The 20,629-nt window shown below is 41.6% G+C and overlaps 1 protein-coding gene across 1 annotated transcript in view; it reads right to left on the minus strand.

Moving 5' to 3' along the window:
- The window catches only part of LOC103255240 (histone lysine demethylase PHF8), a 56,483-nt gene extending 36,294 nt beyond the window's left edge, over positions 1–20,189 (minus strand). The window contains exons 1-10 of the mRNA XM_008053212.1: positions 20,105–20,189; positions 19,648–19,754; positions 18,193–18,284; positions 14,430–14,519; positions 12,249–12,551; positions 11,407–11,510; positions 4,152–4,330; positions 3,805–3,890; positions 3,160–3,293; positions 1,950–2,263 (exon numbers count right to left, since the gene is read on the minus strand). Coding sequence (XP_008051403.1) covers positions 1,950–2,263; positions 3,160–3,293; positions 3,805–3,890; positions 4,152–4,330; positions 11,407–11,510; positions 12,249–12,551; positions 14,430–14,519; positions 18,193–18,284; positions 19,648–19,754; positions 20,105–20,115 — 1,420 coding nt within the window. The 5' untranslated portion in view covers positions 20,116–20,189. The remainder of the gene's footprint in view (positions 1–1,949; positions 2,264–3,159; positions 3,294–3,804; positions 3,891–4,151; positions 4,331–11,406; positions 11,511–12,248; positions 12,552–14,429; positions 14,520–18,192; positions 18,285–19,647; positions 19,755–20,104) is intronic.
- Positions 20,190–20,629: the final 440 nt, after the last annotated feature.

Raw genomic sequence — 20,629 nt, forward strand, 5'->3', positions numbered from 1 at the left:
CAGCCTCGCCTGCTGGTCTCCGGCGATCCTTCCGCCTCAGCCTTCCGAGTAGCCGGAATTACAGGCATGTGCTACCACGCCCTGATTTTTTTATTTATTGTAGAGATGAGGTCTCGCTGCCCAGGCAGGTCTTGAACCCGTGGGCTCAGGCAATCTACTCACCTCAGCCTCCCAAAGGCGCGGGATTACAAGCTGAGCCACCGAGTCTGGCTTGGGCTCATATTTATTAACATACCCTTCAGCACAACAGGTCTATTTGCTCCAAAGGTATTAAGTCACAAAAGCACAAAAGGTTATTATAAGAATTTTCATTGCAGCATTGTTAATAAAAGTAAAAACTTAGAAGTAACCCAAAAACAGGGCGTGGTGGCTCACACCTATAATCCCAGTACTTTGGGAGGCTGAGGTGAAAGGACTGTCTGAGCCCAGAGGTTCAAGACCAGCCTGGGCAACACGACGAGACCCCATCTCTACAATAAATCAAAAAATCAGCCGGGCATGGTGGCGCATGCCTGTGGTTCCAGCTACTTAGAAGGCTGAGGCAGAAGGATTGCTTGAGCCTAGCAGTTCGAGGCGGTGGTGGCCAATGGCCTGCCACTGCATTCCAACCTGGGTAACAGAGTGAGACTTTGACTCAAAAAAAAAAAAAATCCTAAATATATCAAATTAAAAAAAAATCCAAATGTCAATCAGTAGGGAATGATCAAACATGATATACATCTACATTACAGAATGTTATACAGCAGGTAGATCTCTATGTACTAATGTTGAAAGATAACTAAGCAAGTTGCAGAAACACACACACTAAACAAAACTATACCTCTACCTACATATAGGTGTGGGTGTAAAATCAACAAAATAAAAGGTATATGTCAAACTGGTAACAAAGATTATCTTTGGGTTCAGAGAGGAAAAGCGTGAGTCAAAAGAAATTTTTGCTTTCTCTGTCTTGTTCTATGTTTGATCATTAAGCAGTGATTATATTTGTGTAATTTTTGAAGTAATATTAAAACAAAATTCTACATTGCAATCACCCGTATCATACCAAAAAAGTTATTTATACATTGCAGTCCTCAATAAATCCTGGCTTAAAAAAAATCATCTCTTAAATATAAAAAGCCCACTGGAAGGCCATTATATACCTTTGCAAGGGATGAAATGGCCAACATAGAGCACAGATGATACAGATGATGGAGTAAAATAGGCAAGAGAAAAACAGTCACTAGCAGTGAAAGTTGGACAGCACTAAAAGTACATGACAGCTAATTATAATAGCTACCATTTTTGAGGGCTTCCCATGAGCAAGGAACTGAGCCAGATGTTCTGTGCAAGCATAATCTCTAATCTGGACATCAACCTATGAGATATCCCCATTTTAAAGGTTAGGAAAACATGGCTCAGAGAAACAAAATATCAGGCTTAAAGTCAGGCCTTTGCTCACTACAAGCTGTCCTCTATTGCAGGTTTCCCAACTCCTGGGCTATGGACCGGTACCAGTCCGTGGTCTATGAGGAACCAGGCTGCACAGCAGGAGGTGAGTAGCAGGTGAGTGAGCAAAGTTTCATCTGTACTTACAGCCATTCCCCATCGCTCACATCACCACCTGAGCTCCATCTTCTGTCAGATCAGCCGCAGCATTAGATTCTCAAAGGAATGTGAACCCTATTGTGAACTGTATTTGTGAGGGATCTAGGCTGTACGGTCCTTACAAGAATATAACGCCTGCTGATCTCAGGTGGAACTGAGGTGGTGATGCTAGTGCTGGGGAAATACAGATTAACATTGGCAGTAAGGTTTGACTGTACATCCTCCTCAACCCCTATCCATGGAAAAACTATCTTCTATGAATCCCAAACCCTGATGCCAAAAAGGATGGGGATCACTGCTCTATTGGAACTGGAATTGAGACTGGAACTGAGACCTGGACCCACATGCTTAGTTGCCCTTACTGTACTCTGCGTCCTTGAAGCATGCTCCCAAGCTGTCCTGTTCATCCAGACTGGCGTTCTCCTCCTCATCCTCGCTCTCAGTTCTCCAGTATGCTGGCCGCTTGATAGGCCGCTTCCCTGGGGTGCGCTGGGAAGCAGGACTGTTAGACACTGTGCCCAGTCCACTGCTGGAGCTCCCACTGCTTCGGTCCTGCCCCCCGGTCCACCAAGCCTGCAGGCTGGAGGTAGCCGGCGATGATGATGACGACTGCAGGTTGGCCATGCACAGCATCCCCTGGATGGCCTCCTGAGTGCTGGGAGAGGCCGGGGCCTCGCTGCAAGGGACACAGGAGAAATGCTGAGGGAATTTCTATAGTTGCCAGAGGAAAACAGTCATCAAAATACTCAGGGAGGAGGGACAGCAGCTGTGGGTATCAGAGTGGGAAGAAGTTGAGAACCATCTAAAGCAGAAAAACTAGAAATCAAGCTAAAAGATTAAGATTGTATCAAAGATGGTTTTCCTAAAAAGCCAACCCTTCTTGCCTTAAGTCTCTCCATAGACAGCAGGCAAGAAGGCAAAATGAAAAAGGAGAAGCTCACCTCCTTCCCTGTTCACCCATGCTGCATTGTTTCCTTTTATTTTTATTTTGTTTTTTTGAGTCAGGGTCTCACTCTGTCACCCAGACTGAAATGCAGAAGCACGATCATAGCTCACCTCAGCCTCAAACTCCTGGGCTCAAGAAATCCTCCTACCTTAGCTTCCTGAGCAACTAGGACTACAGGCATGTGCCACCACGCCCAGATAATTTTATTTTTTGTAGAGACGAGGTCTCATTATATTGCCTGGGCTGATCTTGAACTCCTGAGCTCAAATGATCCTCTCATCTCAGCCTTCCAAAGTGCTGGGATTACGGGCATGAGCCACTGCATCCGGCTTCCTTTCATTTATTTTTCATCAGTTCTTCCATGACTCTTCCAGCCCCTCTTCCAACTTCCAAAGCATCCAAAATTGATTCCTCTCGAAGTCTATACATTCTATCACAGTCAGATGTTAAGTTCCTTTAGGACAGGTTCCATGTCTACTTCATCCTTTCAGCCCAAATGTCCCAGATAATTCTTTGTCTCTTTAAATTACTTGGGAAATATCTGCTGAATAGCTGACCTAGCTCCTTGAGTGGGAGGGGGGTGCTGTCTGATAGCCTGGAAAGGGGAGATCAAAGCCAGTACTTACGTGAGGGCGGCATAGTCAGGTCCCCCCACCTGCCTGCTGGCCTTGAGCAGATCAAGAATTCCACCAGCTCCACTCCCATTGCCAAGCTTGCCTTCAACCCCTTCCACCATGTCCTCATCTGTTGTATAGTCTTCCTGTTGGGGAGACAGCATATCACCTCAGCTACCCAGGGCTGATCTGGTAATGCCCCATAATCGGATTGATGGTTTGACTCCTAATACTAATATCTTCTGAGCACCAAGTATACACCCAACACTAGGCAAAATATTCATTCTTTCATATTTATCTCCACAGCACCTTTGTGAGGTATTATAACTCCCATTTTAAACAAACAAAAAAAAATCAAAGCTCAATGAAGTTAAATAATTTGTGTAAGGTCACAACAGATACTCTTCTTGCTATGTCATACTGCCTTTTATCTACTCTGTACTAAAGAATTTAAAAAATATTTCAACTAAATTGTAATCTTCCATTTATATGCTCAGGAGCACTTGGCACACAATCTTTCACTTAATAAATACTTCAGAAATTGAATGAATAGGGTATCTTCCCCCTCCCCTACCTCTCTAAACTAGAATAACAATCTGTCTTCTCTGTCTCTATGACCAGAATGAGCAGTAGCCTAGATACAGGGCAGGCTCTTACCTCAATGTCAAATTCAACTTCTCCTGGTTCACGAACTCGGTTTGGATCAGAGCAAGGCTTTGCACGGGGCAATTTCCGGGGAAATTCTAGAAAACAATGGAATGCACTTATTATGAAGCTAATTTGAGCCAGAGGAAGGAAAATAAGACTAATTTTCTTGAAAATAATGACTACAGATGACTAATTTAGAGAAGTTAGGGATCAGCTGACAAATCTCTAAAACAAAGGAAACAATGGAGGCCTATAGAGTCTACTATAGCAGAACATCAACAAGCTCAAGTCTAAGGTCCTGAGTAAAACAAATGTAAAACAGGCCAGGAAAGGAAAAGGAAAGAACAGAGACATACTTGGTCTTATTATCAGGGTTGCTTTCTCCTTTCCCAATCTTTCGTCAATCTGCAGCTCCTCATCTGAATCCAAGTCAAAGTCGTCTTCCATCACCTGTTCTGCTACCAGCCTAGCCTTGTCTGCCTTCTTTGTGATCTTGGCTCGCCGAGACTTGGATAAGTTCTTCACTCTCTTGGTACTGAAGAAAAAGGGAAGGAGACATAAAATAGTCACATGCAATAATGTTAAGATGGTAATTCTCTCCATGTTGATCTGCAGATTCAATGTAATCCCTATCAAACTCCAACCAGCTTTTTGGTAAAAATTAACAAGCTGATAGTAAAATGTACATGTACATGCAAAAGACCTAACATAGACAAAACAATTCTGAAAAAGAACAAAGTCAGAGAACTTAAAAATTTCAAAACTTGCTCTAAAGCTATGGCAATCAAGGCAGTGTGATATTAACATAAAGAAAGACAAATGGATCAATGGAACAGAACTGTGAGTCCTGAATAAACCCTTAAATGTATGGTCAACTGATTTTTGATGAAGATGTCAAGACAATTCAGTGGGGAAAAAAGATGGTCCTTTTGGCCAGGCGCAGTGACTCAGCCTATAATCCCAGTACTTTGGGAGGCTGAGGCAAGAGGACTGCCTGAGCCCATGGGTTCGAGACCAGCCTGGGCAACTTGGCGAGATCTCATCTCTACGATAAATAAAAAAATAAGCTGGGTGTGGTAGCACGCGCCTGTAGTTCCAGTTACTTGAAAGGCTGAGATGGAAGGATCGCCTAAGCCCAGCAGGTTGAGGCTGTGGTGGCCGTGAACATGCCACTGCACTCCAGCCTGGGTGACAGAGTGAAACTCCAACTCAAAAAAAACAAAAAAAGATGGTCCTTTCAACAAATGGTGCTGAGACAACTGAATATCCACATATAACAACAACAACAAAAATGAGTGTGAATGAACCCTTTCCTCACGTCATACATAAAATTAACTTGAAGACAGATGCAGCAGTTCGCGCCTGTAATCCCAGCACTTTAGGAGGCTGAGGCGAGAGGATTGCCTGAGCCCATGGGTTCAAGACCAGCCTGGGCAACATGGCGAGACCTCATCTCTACAATAAACCAAAAAATCAGCTGGGTGTGGTGGCACACACCTGTAGCTCCAGCTACTTGGAAGGCTAAAGTGGAAGGATTGCCTGAGTCCAGCAGGTCAAGGATGCAGTGGTCGTGAGTGTGCCACTGCGCTCTAGCCTGGATGACAGAGTTAGACTCTGATTAAAAAAAAAACCAAAACTTGAAATTCATCATAGATCTAAATATAAAAGCCAAAATTATAAAACTTCCACAAGAATACACAGAAAAATATCACTGTAACCTGGGATTAGGTAAAATTAACGCTTCTACACTGCTGGTGAGAATACAAACTAGTGCAACCTCTTTGGAAGACAGTGTGGTGATTTCTGAAAGAACCAGAAATTGACCTTCCATATGACCCAGCAATTGCCCTGTTGCGAACATACCTGGAGGAACTCAAATCATTCTACAAAAAAGATACCTGCACACGTATGTTTGTTGCAGCTCTATTCACAATAGCAAAAACATGGAACCAATCATGTGCCCATCGAAGCTGGACAGGACAAAAAAAAATGTACATATACACAATGGAATATTATGCAGCCATAAAGAAGGACAAACATATGGACTTCGCAGCAACTTGGATGGATTTAGAGTCGTTCATACTCAGTGATCTATCACAGAAACAAAGAACAGAGTACCATATGTTCTCACTCATAAGCGGACCTTGAACAATTATAATACTATATGAAAGGAATTGGCAGTAGTGGGAAACTGTCAGTGGACGGGGGATGGGATTGGCAGTTAAGGGAAACTGCTAGGGGAGGGAGGGGCACACCTCATTAACAAGGTTACCTGCATAAGCAACATTTGTATACCTAACCCTGAATTGTACCCCACATCTTTATAATAAAAAACTCACATGCTTTAAAATAAACCACTAAAAAAATGAAAAGACAGCCCCAGACTTGGAAAAACTATTTGTAAATCATTTATCTGGTAAAGGATTTGTATCTGGAATATTTAAAAGAACTCTAGAATTCAATAATAAGACAAACAAGACAATTTTAAAACAAGCAAAGCACCACCTGTGAAAGAGAAGAAAAAAATGTTAAATAAAAAAGCAAAAAATCTGAATAGACTTTTCTCCAAAGGTAATATACAAATGGCCAATAATCACACAAAAAGATGCTCAGCTTCATTAGTCATTAGAATAATACAAAATCAAAATCATCCTACCATTTGTCACAACATGGATGAACCTGGAGGATATTAGGCTAAGTGAAACAAGCAAAACACAGAAAAACAAAATACTGTATGATCTCACTTGTATGTGGAATCTAAAAAAGTCAAATTCATAGAAGCAAACCCATAGAAGTAGAATGGTAGTTACTAAGGGCAGGGATGGGGAAGATATTGGTCAAAGGGAATGAAGTTTCAGTTATGTAGGATGAATAAGTTCTAGAGATGTAATATACAGCAAGTGACTATAGTCAATAACACTGTATTATATACTTGAAATTTCCAAAGAATGTAGATCTATGTGTTCTCACTACACACACACACACAAATGGTAACTATGTGAGGCAATGGATATGTTAATCAGTTTGACTACAGTAATCATTTTAGTGTAGATTTATATCACATCACATTGTACACCCTAAATATATACAATTTTTAGTAGAGATACCACTTTACATTCACCAGAATGGCTATAATCAAAAAGACAAAAAATAGTAAGTGTCAGCCAGTATATGGAGAAATCCAAGAAAGAGTTTAACAGGTCCACCTGGATGGAAAATAAGGGGAAAGGGAATGGGAGTAGGGCATATTCTGAAAGCAGCAGAGTTATTCTTGGGGTTTGAGAACCCAGTTACTAAAAAGAGTAAGATTAGAGAGACTGTTGAACACTGCCTTTGTCCAGAACTTATGGAAGGTCTCCTGGAGAGGAGAAAAACGGAATCCTCAGAGTCCAGCTTCTAATGGCTACTCGGGATACAATGAGACATTTTTCCCTACCCGACCTTCTTGTGTTTCTTGTGCTGCTTATTACCCAGAGCAGCTGCCAGAAGCTGCTGCTATGTTTACCTAGAGAGTCAAGGTATAGAAATATTTATAGGCCGGGCTCGGTGGCTCAGCCTGTAAACCCGCGCTTTGGGAGGCCGAGGTGAGTGGACTGTTTGACCCCGCGGGTTCGAGACTGGCCTGAGCAACTTGGCAAGACCTCATCTCTACAATAAATAAAAAAAAAATTAGCTGGGCGTGGTAGCGCGCACCTGTAATTCTGGCTACTTGGAAGACCGAGGCGGAAGGATCGCCGGAGCCCAGCAGGTCGAGGCTGCACTCCAGTATGGGTGACAGAGTGAGACTCCAACTCAAAAAAAATTTTAAAAATTAAAAAAAAAGAAATATTTACAGATGATATGATGTGTTTTCTCCAAATTGAGCATTTTGCAGGGAGTGAGGTATAGATGAAACAAGGCTGTGTGTTGATAACTACTGAAACTCAGCTGAGTGAGGTATATGGGAGTTCATTATACTTTTATATTTTTATATATGTTTAAATTTTTTTTTAAACTTAAAAAAATTTATTAGACACAGTTATTTGCTATGTTGCTCAGGCTGAACTTGAATTCCTGGGCTCAAGTAATCCTTCTACCTCAGCCTCCTGAGTAGCTGGGACTACAGGGGTACACCACCACACCCAGCTGAAATTTTTCATAATTAGAAGTTAATAAAAGATCAGAGTGTACTCGGGCTCGGTGGCTCAACCTGTAATCCTGCGCCTTGGGAGGCTGAGGTGAGTGGATTGCCTGAGCCTGCGGGTTCGAGATCCACCTGGGCAACTTGGCGAGACCACATCTCTACAATAAATCAAAAAATCAGCCAGGCATGGTAGCGCACGCCTGTAGTTCCAGCTACTTGGAAGGTTGAGGCGGAAGGATCGCCGGAGCCCAGCAGGCCGAGGCTGCGGTGGCCGGGAGCGGCCACTGTACTCCAATCTGGGCGACAGAGTGAGACTCCAACTCAAAAAAAAAAAAAAAAAAAAAAGATCAGAGTATAATAGCTACCATTTATTGAGTATATGCTCTGTGGCAAAGTTTATCTTAACTGTTTACATACATTATTTTATTTAGTCCTCACAATAGTCCAGAAGGTTAAGTACTGTTATTCTCATTTTACTTATGTGAAAACTGAAACCCAGAAAACTTATGAGGCATGAGAATTAAGTTCACCAACTCATACTAGAAAAAGTGCCACATACCTCACTGCTGAATATCACTACAGTCACCTTGGAAGGACTCCCCTTGGGAAGCTACGCACCAACACCAGCGCCTAGTCTACCCATCAAAGAAATTTTGGAACTCTTTTTCTGAATAGCCATCAGAGCTGTCATTTTATTGTCCTTGATGTCCTAAATGCTATCAAAATCTTTTCCTTTCAATACTTTCTTTATCTTTGGGTGAAGAAAAAAGTCATTAGGGACTAGATCAGGTGAGTAGAGAAAATGTTCCAATACAGTTATTTGTTTATTAGCTAAAAACTCCCTCACAGACAGAGCTGTGCGAGCTGGTACATTGCTGTGATGCAGGAGTTCCTTTGGGACCATTTTTGAACACATCTTTCTCATGCCAAGATTTTCGGTTAAGAAATTGTTCAGTTTCTCTATCAACGTTTATTTGGTCTGCTGTGCTTCTCACAGGCAGCTGAAGATTTTGAGGCACAATTTGACGAAGTTTTGCAACGTTTGTCAGGTCTGCTCGTTATTGGCCATCCTGACTTCTCCTTCATCAGTGACATGTTCTCTCTCCTCAGAAAAATGTTTAATTCATTTGTACACTGCCATTTTCTTCATGACATTATCACCATAAACTTAGACTAACATGTCCCTAATTTTAATTCTACTCTTGCTAAGCTTAACAAGAAATTTTATGTTTGCTCATTGCTCTAATTCAAACTCCGACATTCTCACAACGACAGCTCTGATGGCCATTCTAGAAAAAGAGTTCCAAAACTGCTTTGACTAGGCAGTGGTGTCGGTGCATAGCTTCCCAAGGGGAGTACTTTGAAGGTTACCATAGTGATCTTCAGCAATGATGTAGCACTTTTTCTAGAATGAATTCGTGAACTTAATTGTCAGACCTTCATAATTATGTTAGCTACACTGAGCACTTGCCATGTGTCAGGCTCCGCATTGGGTCATTTAATCCTTGCAACAACTCTGTGAGGTAGAAAACAGGTCAATTTAATGACAATCAATTCACTGAGAGTCAACTCAACAAAACCACTATTGGTTGAATGTATCAATTTACTGACTTACCAAAAACTTGTTTCTTCTTAACTGTTTATGAGGTTTACTCCAGCAGTTTGTACTGGTTAGTATCATGTACCACGTGTAACAGGATTGTCTGAGCCACTTTTGAGTTTTTCCTTTTTCTTTGTACAGTTTTAAACAACCTTCTTCAGGTAAAATTTATATACAATAAACAACCTGCTTTAAGTGTACAATTAAATGTATTTTTGTAAATTTACTTAACTGTATAATTATCATCACAATCCAGTTTTAGGATAATTTCGTTGCACCAAAAAGATCTTTTGTGCCCATCTGTAGTCAGTCCTTGGTTCTCATTCCCTAGGCCCAAGCAGCCCTAATCTACTTTCTGCCTCTACAGATTATCTTTTTCTAGACGTTTATCCATTCAATTGTTGATAGTCATTTGGATCACTTCTATTTTTTGGCTATTATGAATAATGTAAGCATCCGTGTACATGATCTTGGTTGGACACGTTTTCATTTCTTACCTAGAAGTAAAATTGTTGGGTCATATGGTAACTCTATTTTTAACTTTTTAAGAAACTGCCAGACATTATTCCAAAGTGTCTATACCATTTTACATTTTAGCCAGCAATGTACAAGGATTCCAACTTCTTTACATCGTTGCCAACACTCCTCATTTTCCATTTTTTAAATTATAGCCATACTAGTGGGTGTTAATCACAGATACTGGTTGTCCATGGGGAAGGAAACAGGGGAAGACAAAGGGTATGAGATTTTTTACTATGTGTTCTTTCAGTTTTTTATCTCAAATTGAGTAAGTTGAATTTTTAAGCCTCTTCAGGAAATTCAAAATAAAACGCCTGTACATTGCTTTTCCACACATGCATAGACATAAATGTGTGTGCACATGCCTTTTTAAAAAACAAATATGGGAGAAAAAGTAGGGAGAATAAGAAAGAGAAATGACAGAGGTGAGCTAACAAATAAATAAATACAGGCCAGGCACAGTGGCTTACGCGCATAATCCTAACACTTTTGGGAGGCTGAGGTGGGAAGATTGCTTGAAACCAAAAGTTCAAGACCAGCCTAGGTAACGTAGTAAGATCTCACCTCTACAAAAAGAAAGAAAAAAAATTAAAAATAAGATAGGCATGGTGGTGAATACCCAGCTACTCGGGACACTAAGACGGAAGGATCATCTGAGCCCAGGAGGTCGAGGCTATGGTGAGTCATGAACGTGCCCTGTACTCCAGCCTGTGTGAGAGTGAGACTCTAACTCAAAAAATAAAAATTGACTGGGCACAATGGCTCACACCTATAATCTTGCACTTTGGAGAGCCAAGGAGGGAAGACTGCTTGAAACCAGGAGTTTGAGATCCTTGTATCTACAAAAAATTTAAAAACTAGCCAGGAATGATGGTCTGTGCCTATAGTCCTAGCTATTTGGGAAGGTGAGCCAGGAATATCCCTGAAGTTCAAGGTTACAATGAGCTATCATTGCATCACTGCACTCCAGCTTAGGCAACAGAGCAAGACCCTGTCTCTAAAAAGAAAAGAAAAAAACTAATGCTTTTAACAAATATGCTATACTACTACTTATTTCTTTCTTTCTTTTTTTAACGACTTTTTATTTCTGCAAGTGGTTCTGATGTAATGATTTGCTGAAATTCCTAGAATTTATATAAGATCTTTCTCAGGACTGTCAACTAGAATCCAGATCTCTCCTTCCACCTATCCTCAACACCACTGTGGTTCTTTGAAATAAGCAATGATATCTGATAATATCTAGGTATCAACCCAAGTACAGCACACCCCACCCATGTCCCAATCCCTAGATCCCAATTCCATGTTCTGTCTTTTTGGCATATTTCCACTGACAGTCCTAGTATCTCTGTGCTCCTTCTTCCAATCTCACCTGCCATTAGACATCAATAGGGCCAAGGGGCTCTCATTCCCATCAAGGTCCACATCTGGTGAGTCATCATCTGAGTCATTCAAGCAGGTACCAGTGATGTTGAACTGCAAAAGGAGGAGGCTCAGTTGTCATCTGTCTGGGACTCCCAAGTGAATCAGGATGCCAGGTCCCTCTGGTTTCACTAGTTGAATTCACAGTCAAAACCACCTGAGCCAAGACCTTCTGCTATACTGCCCGCCCCCCACCCTTACTGATCACAGGAGCAGGAGGTTAAGAATATATGGCCAGCTCAGGGGAATCCTATCAATCTTGTGAAACATTCCCTTAAAAAGGGTAGGGGAACATCTTCAGATGCCCATGGAGGACACTGTATTCTTGAGGCAAGCTGGAGCCCTAGGGGAGGGCTTTTCTCAAGGACCTGTCCAAGACTCCAACCTGACACTCATACACAATGTTCTCAAGTCTCACTCCCGTCCCAGAATTTCAAAATTCAGCTCAAGTGTCAAACCATCTTCCCTACCCAGATAGAATCAACCCTCCTCTGTGTCTCAGGGTCCCACACACACTCTTGATTGTGGCATCCACAATACTTTATTGCACTCATTTATTTTATGCCTGTCTTCCTCACTAGCCTGTCAGCCTCTTGAGAGTTACACAGCACCTATCACAGTGCCCAGCAAAGAAAAGGTCTCAATAAATGCCTATTAAATGAGTGGGACTAGTAGCCAAACACCAGGGCCCTAAGGGAGGTGGTTGCAGGACAGGATAGCCTGCCTTTTGAAACCCTGCTCTTCCAAGGGACACCCAAAAGGGTTGGGCTGAACCCATGGGCCAGCACCCACCTTTGCTTTCTGGGAAGAGCCTGTCTTCAGTGCCTGATGATTGTATGTTTCCATGAGATTATAGCTCAACTGACCAGCAGACCCCAAGGCTGAACTCTCCTTGCCCTTTCGCTCTGCCTTCTTGAAGAGTTCCTTGGGCTTCAGGGCTTTCTTCTTTGAACCACTTTTGGAGGGCAGTGACAGCCTGGACATGGACACTGAAGTGGAATGGGCTGGCCTGGTTAAGGGAATGGAGCCAGCTGGGAAGATCCTCTGCAGCCCAAAGATATTGCTCGTCTTCCCAACGTTCTGTTGGAAGATGTCCTACAAGAGTGTTAGTACACGAGGGTGTTAGAGCTTACTCAAGGGTCCTTCTGATACTAAGAGCAGAGGTCTGTTCCTGGCACAGGTGGTATTGCCATGGAAGTGGCTTACAGATGCTCCACATATGCACACCCTAGTTTTTATACAATGAGTCATCAAGAATGCATTGGGTGGCATTTCTTTACCCAGCCATTAACAAGTAAGGAGAAGACGAGCAAAGGAAAAGCCCAGTACTACTGTCAAAATTGGAGAGACAAAACTCCAAAGAGTAGCTGACATAAGACAGAAAATAATCAAGTACTAATCTGTGTGGTTCAAACTCTATGGACTATCGGATTTGAGAGAAGGAGAGGTTCTAGTCCTAATTCTGTTACTAACTAGCTCTGTAACCTCAGAAAAGTTATCTAACCACTCTGAGGCTGTTTGTTCAGCTGTAAAATTAAAGGACTTGACTGGAAAGTGGTTTTCAAAGATGTTCTGTGGCTCCTTTGAGCTTTTGGGGGGAAAACACCGGGAACTAGAGGTAGATGGAAGGCAGATAAGAGGAACAAGTGGAGCTAGGCCTCCCACCTTAATTCTATTCAAAGAAGTTATATGCTTTGATATGTTGTATATATCAGGCTTCCACATAAGGTCTCGTTTTTAAAAATAATTCCACTGCTTTAAAAAATTTGAAAGCCAATGGACTGGATATAATTTATCTCGAAGTCTTTTCCAGCCAGCCCAAAGTTCTGTACTTTAAGTGGGAAGAGCTGGAGTAAAGATGAGCCTTTAACTAAATAGCCTGAAGGATTTTGACAGATGGGAAGAGGAAAATGAGGCTGGAGGTAAATAGTGTAAGTTATGATGTAGGCAGTGAAACACCTGCAAGCAGTGAGGCTAGAAGCCCACTCACTCTGACAATCCTTCAACATGGATGTATATCCTGGGCACTAAATGGAACTTTACAGCTTCTGAGCTAAAGGCAAGTTTAAACATCCTCAAGTCTAGTTCTCTGGTGCCTCTGCTACTTCACCATCCCACACCAAGTTCTCTCTTTGCTGCAAAGTCTATTAATAACAACAGCTCACATTTATTGAGTACTTACTCTGCCAGGCACTGTGCGAGGGGCTCTACATACATTAGCTCTTAATCCTAACAAAAACTCCAAATGGTTGATGTTATGCTCACTTTACAGATGAGGAAACTGAGGCTCTGAAAGGTTTGCAAGTGACAAAGCATGAACCAGAATCCAGGTTTTCCTTAGTCTCTTACCACTATACCTTACTGCCTCGTGGTATATGCCACCTGTTGAAACATGGCTTTGTAATCATCTTCAACCCGAGAGAACTGTCATTTTGCAGAATGCAGAGACTGAGTCAAAATATTAATAATAACAATAACTATAACTACCACCACCACCCATCACCACCACACCACCACCACCACCACCACCACCACCACCACCACCACAACCACCACTACCGCCATGAGCCATTATGAGAATTTACTGACCATCTACTATGTGCCAACCACTATACTCCATTCTCAACCCACATTACCTTATTTAATCCTTTTAACAATTCTTGAGTAGGTGCAATTATCCCCATTTTAGAAATGAGGAAACTGAAACTCAGGTTAATTTTGCTCAGGGTCCTCCACTAAGGCTGTGGGGTTTTTGTGAGCAGACACTATTTTATTTATGTATTTTAAGAGCCTAGCCCAATGTGTGGCACACCCGAAGCACATAGTAATTATGTGAATGACTCAATAAATGACTAGAGTCCTTAGTGGGGTCTTCCCAACTTTTTCCCTGGACTCTCATGCCAACTGCAGAGGCCTAATCTGCCGCTTGAGCCTCAAGCCCTTTCCAAATTTTCTCTGCCCTATGCTCCTTACTTCCACCAGGCGGATCTCCCTGGCCAGATCCTTAATGAGCTGTACAGTCCGCACTGTGTCCGGGATCTCATCCTCATGGTCTGGCAGAGCCTGTCAAACAAGAGGCATGAGTAATAAACCCACACATAAATGGACAATTGATTTTCAACAAATGTGCCAAAGCAATTCAATGGAGAAAGGATAGTCTTCTCAACAAATGGTCCTAGACCAATTGGACAGTCATAAAAAATAAGAACCTTAATCCATATCCTGCAACATACACATACACATACACACACACACACACACACACACACACACACACACACACACACACACACCTACCTACCTCAAAATGGATCACAGATCTAAATGTAAAACCTAAAATTATAAACCCTTTAGATAGAGGAGAAAATTTTTGTGACCTTTGGTTAGGCAAATATTTCTTAGGACACAAAATACATGAACAAGAAAAAAACTGATAAATTGGACCTAATCAAAAATTAAAACTTCTCTGAAAAACCTCTGCTACTTCACCATTACTGCTACTTTAAGACAAGCCACAGAGTGAGAGAAAACATCTGCAAAACATGTATTTGATAAAGGACAGTATCAAGAGGTATGAGGAACTCAGTTGTGAGCATGGGCCACATCCCTCAAAAAGTTAAGAAACTCAGGGAGATCAACGGGGACAAACCAGTCTCTTTATTTGTGAGGACAGAACTCAGTGCTGAGCAGCCACAGGTTCACAGCTAGCACAACAGCAACCCAGTAGGCTAGGCATGGTGGCTCATGCCTGTAATCCCAGCACTTTGGAGGCGACAAGGCAGGAAAACTGCTTGGGAACAGGAGTTCAATGTTACAGTGAACTATGATCAAGCCAGTATATTCCAGCCTGGATGACAGACTCTGTCTCAAAACAAACAACAAACAGCAACCCTAGGAGATACCTGTTGGTTGTCTCTCCTTTAATTTGTTTGCCATTTTTTTGAGTACTAAGATTTACATTTTTATTGTAGAACTCAAGCTTTTTTCTTCTTTGTAATTTTTTTCCACTTTCTCATTTCACTTCTATATCCAGAGGACTGATAAAATGTCCTCAGCTATTCCTTCTTATTTCTCATAGTTTAATTCTATTTGTCCTTTAACTCTTTTCATCTTACCTGGAATTTATTTTGGTGGCTAGGTAGGGAACTGAGAACCCATGTGACCCAGGTGGATAACCTTAATGGCTCCCTCACTCCCTCCCAGACCAGGGTGAGGAAAGGTGAGGGAGCAAGTTAAGTGGCTTCCATGCAAGTTGACTGCACTTCACAAAAGACTTCTTCCATGAGAGTGGGCTCCTCAGAACTGGGTTCTTCCCTCCTCCAGCTCCCTTTGGCACACTGTGTAGGGTTATCCCTTGGTCCTTGGGTCCCTTCTCACCCAGAGGATTCTGATCCTGAGTCTTTAGGCCCCACACACCTCCCTTTTGGTGTTCCTAGGATACAGTTACTCTGAAGTGCACTTCATGGGAGGGATCAGAGATGAACCTCAAGGTAGCCACACATGAGAGGTATGGAGAAACAGAATCGCAAGCTAAGGTCCAGGTGTAGCTTAGCCTGGGAAACAAGGTAAGCCCCACAACATGAAGTCCAAGAATATCTGAGGGGAAGGTTGGCAATAGGAAATGGCAAGACTGTGCAAGTTAAGCCTGCAGTGACTGAAAGGTCTCCTTTGGTCACTGTATGCAGGGGAAGGAATATCTGAAGACTAAGATTACATGTTGATTTTTTTTTTTTTTTTTTTTACATTTCTTGCTCTTTTTTTTTAATTCAATACTTTGAAAAAGTAATCCATTCACATGGGTCAAAAAAAAAAATCAAACAATATAAAAAGACACATATTTAAAAGCTTCACTCCGGCCGGGCTCATTGGCTCAGCCGGTAATCCTAGCGCTTTGGGAGGCCGAGGTGAGCAGACTGCCTGAGCCCATGGGTTCGAGACCCGCCTGGGCAACTTGGCGAGACCTCATCTCTACAATAAATCAAAAAATGAGCCGGGCGTGGTAGTGCGCGCCTGTAGTTCTGGCTACTTGGAAGGCTGAGGCAGAAGGATCGCCGGAGCCCAGAGGGTTGAGGCTGCGGTGGCCGGGAGCGGCCACTGCACTCCAGTCTGAGCGACAGAGTGAGACTCCAACTCAAAAAAAAAAAAAGCTTCACTCCTATCCTGTCCCTGCTTTTAACCCCATCATCCCACCCCCGCAGGTAACCACTTTCATTAATTTCTGCATGCCTTCAGAGTATACCTTCAGGCAAATACGAGCATATACAAATGTAATTCTTAATTTCCTCCCTTTTCACATATAAGGAGCACACTATACACATGGTTCTGCACCTTTACTTGACAAATTCTGGAGATCTTTCCAAATCAGTACATACAGAACTTTCTTATTCTTGATATAATTCTTTACATAATAAAGAATAAGAAAGTTCAGTATTTAGGTGATGTATGGATATTGGTACATTTCTAAAAAACCATTTTGGCAGTATGCATCAAGAGCCTTACATTTTTCCATATACTTTGATCCAGTAATTGCTCTTCCAGGAATCTATCCTGAAGAAACAATCAAAAGATGAGGAACTAAGACTGATGCATACAAATATCTACTGTATGATTCTCTATAACTACTCCCTCAATTATTAAAAAGGAAGCATCAATACACAAGTGGTTAGGTAAGGATGATACATCCCTACAAAAGGCTATCATGTAACTATGCAATGTTTATGGAAAACTTTGAATTAAGGAAAATTAAGATAAGCCAATAGATTCAGATACAAAATTAGATATATACAGTTGACCCTTGAATAACATGGGTTTAAACTGCATGGGTCCACTTATACACGAATCCTTTGTGCCTCTGTGACAGCAAGACCAACCCCTCCTCTTCCTTTTCCCTTGAATTACATGGGTTTGAACTGCATGGGTCTACTTATAAGCGAATCCTTTCTACCCCTGAGACAGCAAGACCAACCCCTCCTCTTCCTTTTCCCTTGAATAACATGGGTTCGAACTGCATGGGTCTACTTATAAGCGAATCCTTTCTACCCCTGAGATAGCAAGACCAAGCCCTCCTCTTCCTTTTCCTCCTCAGCCTATTTGATGTGAAGATGATGAGGACACAGACCTTTATAATGATCCATTTCTGCTTTATGAATAGTAAACATATTTTCCTTATAATTTTCTTAATAACATTTTCTTTTCCCTAGGTTACTTTATTCTAAGATAGTATATAATATACACTTATTTTATTTATATATATATATATAAAATACAAAATATGTGTTAATCAACTATGTTAGTAGGGCTTCTGGTCAACAGTGGGTTATTAGTAGTTAAGTTTTTGGGGAGTCAACAGTTATATGTAGAGTGTTGACTGCACCCCTAACCCTCACGTTGTTCAAGAGCCAACTGTACAGTGTGACAGCAATTATGTGTTTAAAATACATATAAAAAAGACCAGAAGGAAACATACCCAAATGTTAATGGTAGTTCCCTCTGAGTGTTAAAATTATAGGTGGCATTTTTCCTTCTTTATACTCTTCTACATTTTTCTAATTCTCTACTGTAAGCATGTATTACTTTTTATAATCAGAAAGAAAGGTTTAAAAATATAATCCAAGGAATCTCAGTCCAGTCCTCCATTCTACACCCAGGAAAGCGTCTCTGGTCTCTTCTGTCTCCCCAAAGCCAGTACACACAGAGGGCAGAACTCTAGAGTAGGTAGAGAAATAAACATATTTACTTCTTTCCTCGTCCAGGCTCTAAAAGCCAAATTCAAAGCTTTGCCACCATGGACCAGGTAGGAGGCAGGGTGTCTCCTGTTCTCTCGCAAACCTAAAGGGAGAAAGAGGAAAGCAAAGTGTCAATGAAGCCATGCAGGGAAGTGAAGAAACTGTCAGCTTTGTTAGGTAACCTGAGAAAATGCTCAGGTTTCTGAACACAACTCCAAACCTCAATTCTTCTAATCATGTTAATTTACTGAGTATTTACTAAGTGCTAGGCATTTGACATCTATTTTCTCATTTCATCCTCATGCTTATCACATAAACCAGGTATTATTATCTTCATTTTACAGTCCAGGAAATTGATGCTCAGAGAGGCAAAGAGACTTTGCCAAGGGCACACCTAGTAAGTACCAGATGCCAAGACTGAACCAATTTCTATTTAAATCTGAGGCCTGTGCTCCTTCCATCATGCTACCCTGCCTCTTGAGTTGCAAAATGAGAACTCTCAAGAGGACCATGATTGCTACCTACAAAGATCTTAAGAGCCATTAATGTAGAAGATGGATGTACTGTGTTCTGCCTGAATTCAGGGAATGATTATTACAAACAGCCAGATTTAGGCTCTATAAAGAATTTTCTACTGAACTGAGCTGTTTAGAATAGGTAATGAGCAATTAGTTATCCAGCATCTGACTGAACACTTAGTGAAAGTCTATCTAGGTGGCAGAATAAGGACTTGAAGTACTGGATAAGGGACTGTACTCACTGACCTCTGAGGTTATTTTTAACTCTTAAGATACTGATTCCTCTTGAAAAAGCCACTTGAAGAATCTCAGGCCTAAGCAAGGGACCTGCTCTATTTCAGAGCAGACCAGGAAAGAGGTAACCCAACAAGTAAGTTAGCTTCCATCTGGGCTAATACCCAGAAACAATATGATAATGCCAGGATGGTCGGGACTGGGCCTTATCCCCATGGGAAGGACATCCAGGAAACTCAGACTATCCAGATTGAGCTTCTCACCTTAACTGACAGGAAATAGAGATAATTTTACTATGACCCAATTTTCTCAGCTAGCCTTGCTTAATGAAACGGTTAAAATCTATACCCAGCCATGCATTACGCTGAGTAAAAAGGTGAATCTAAGAAGGTCACATACTATATGATTCCATTTATACAACAGTCTTAAAATGACAAACTTAAATGCAAACAGGTTAGTGGTTTCCAGAAGTTATGGATGGTGAAGGGGAAGAAAGTAGGTGAACTATAAAGGGGTAGCATTAGGGAGATTTTTTTTAAAACAGTTTTTAAAAAATATATTTAAGTTGTACAACATCATGTTTTGATCTACATAGTGAGATCTTTGTGATGATTTAACAGCATCATATCTTGACCAAGGTGACAGTCACATGCATACACACACACACACACACGGGAGTGGGGCAAAAGAGCCAGTTGCAAAAGGGCTCCATACCTCGAAAGATGTCCAGGATGTGCTTTCCCACATACCAACAGATAGTCTCAAAGTTGGGAAACTTGAAGAGGTCTGCTGTGCTCAGCCGCTTCTCAATCTCATAAGCTCTAGAATAAGGAAGCATAACACAAAAACAAGGATCCATTTGCTAAGCACCTACTATGTATCAGGTATTGTTCTGGATGTTTTGTATATCTAATCCTCACAATGACCCCCCAAGACCCTACTTTATACATTAGGAAACACTGGGTTCAAAAGTTATATTACTTGTCCAAAGTCTCAGAACTATCAAATGAGGAAAAGGTGTTTATCCTCAAACTGAACATCATAAAGAACCAGGACCCATTCGTTTCTATATTCCCTCCTTGTACAATACACTCCTCATCTTAGGGGAGAGCCCAAGGACTCTAGCAGATAGGAATGACCAACTCAGAATCACTACAGCTCCAGGACTTACTTGAGCTGCATTTCGATGTTAAGGCTATGCAAGAAGTTCCCTCCAAAGGCAAGGCAGTCCACAGGGGTCAGCACAGCATGGATCCATCCTGCAGTACCAAGGCAAAAATCAAAGCTGGCAAGTGGCCTTTCTTCCTCTGGACATCTCCACTGCCTGCTCAGCTCAACCCCAACTCTTTAAGAGCAATTAGCCTAGCAGTGGCTCAACATTCTTAGTTCTTCCACTATCCCAACACCCATATCGTCTTGTCTGCCATTATTATAACTCTGAACTGGACCACCTTAAAGAGTTGATAAACTTCTCCTTCCCTCCTCTTCACTTCAAAATCTTTCTGTTGTCTTACCCATCCTCTCTCTTATCTCTAAGTAGGGTATCACTTCCTTGCCATAACTACTTCTAACTCTAACTTGAGCAAAACAAAAAAAGCTTGTGTTGTCCAAACCTACGTTCAAATTCTGCCATTTTCTAGCTAAATATCTATTTCACAGGTTGGTTGTGAAGCACATACCCAGCCATAACTCAATT

The sequence above is a fragment of the Carlito syrichta genome, unplaced genomic scaffold (assembly GCF_000164805.1).
Source record: "Carlito syrichta isolate Samal-C Ts95f unplaced genomic scaffold, Tarsius_syrichta-2.0.1 Scaffold73637, whole genome shotgun sequence".
Classification (NCBI taxonomy): Eukaryota; Metazoa; Chordata; class Mammalia; order Primates; family Tarsiidae; genus Carlito; species Carlito syrichta.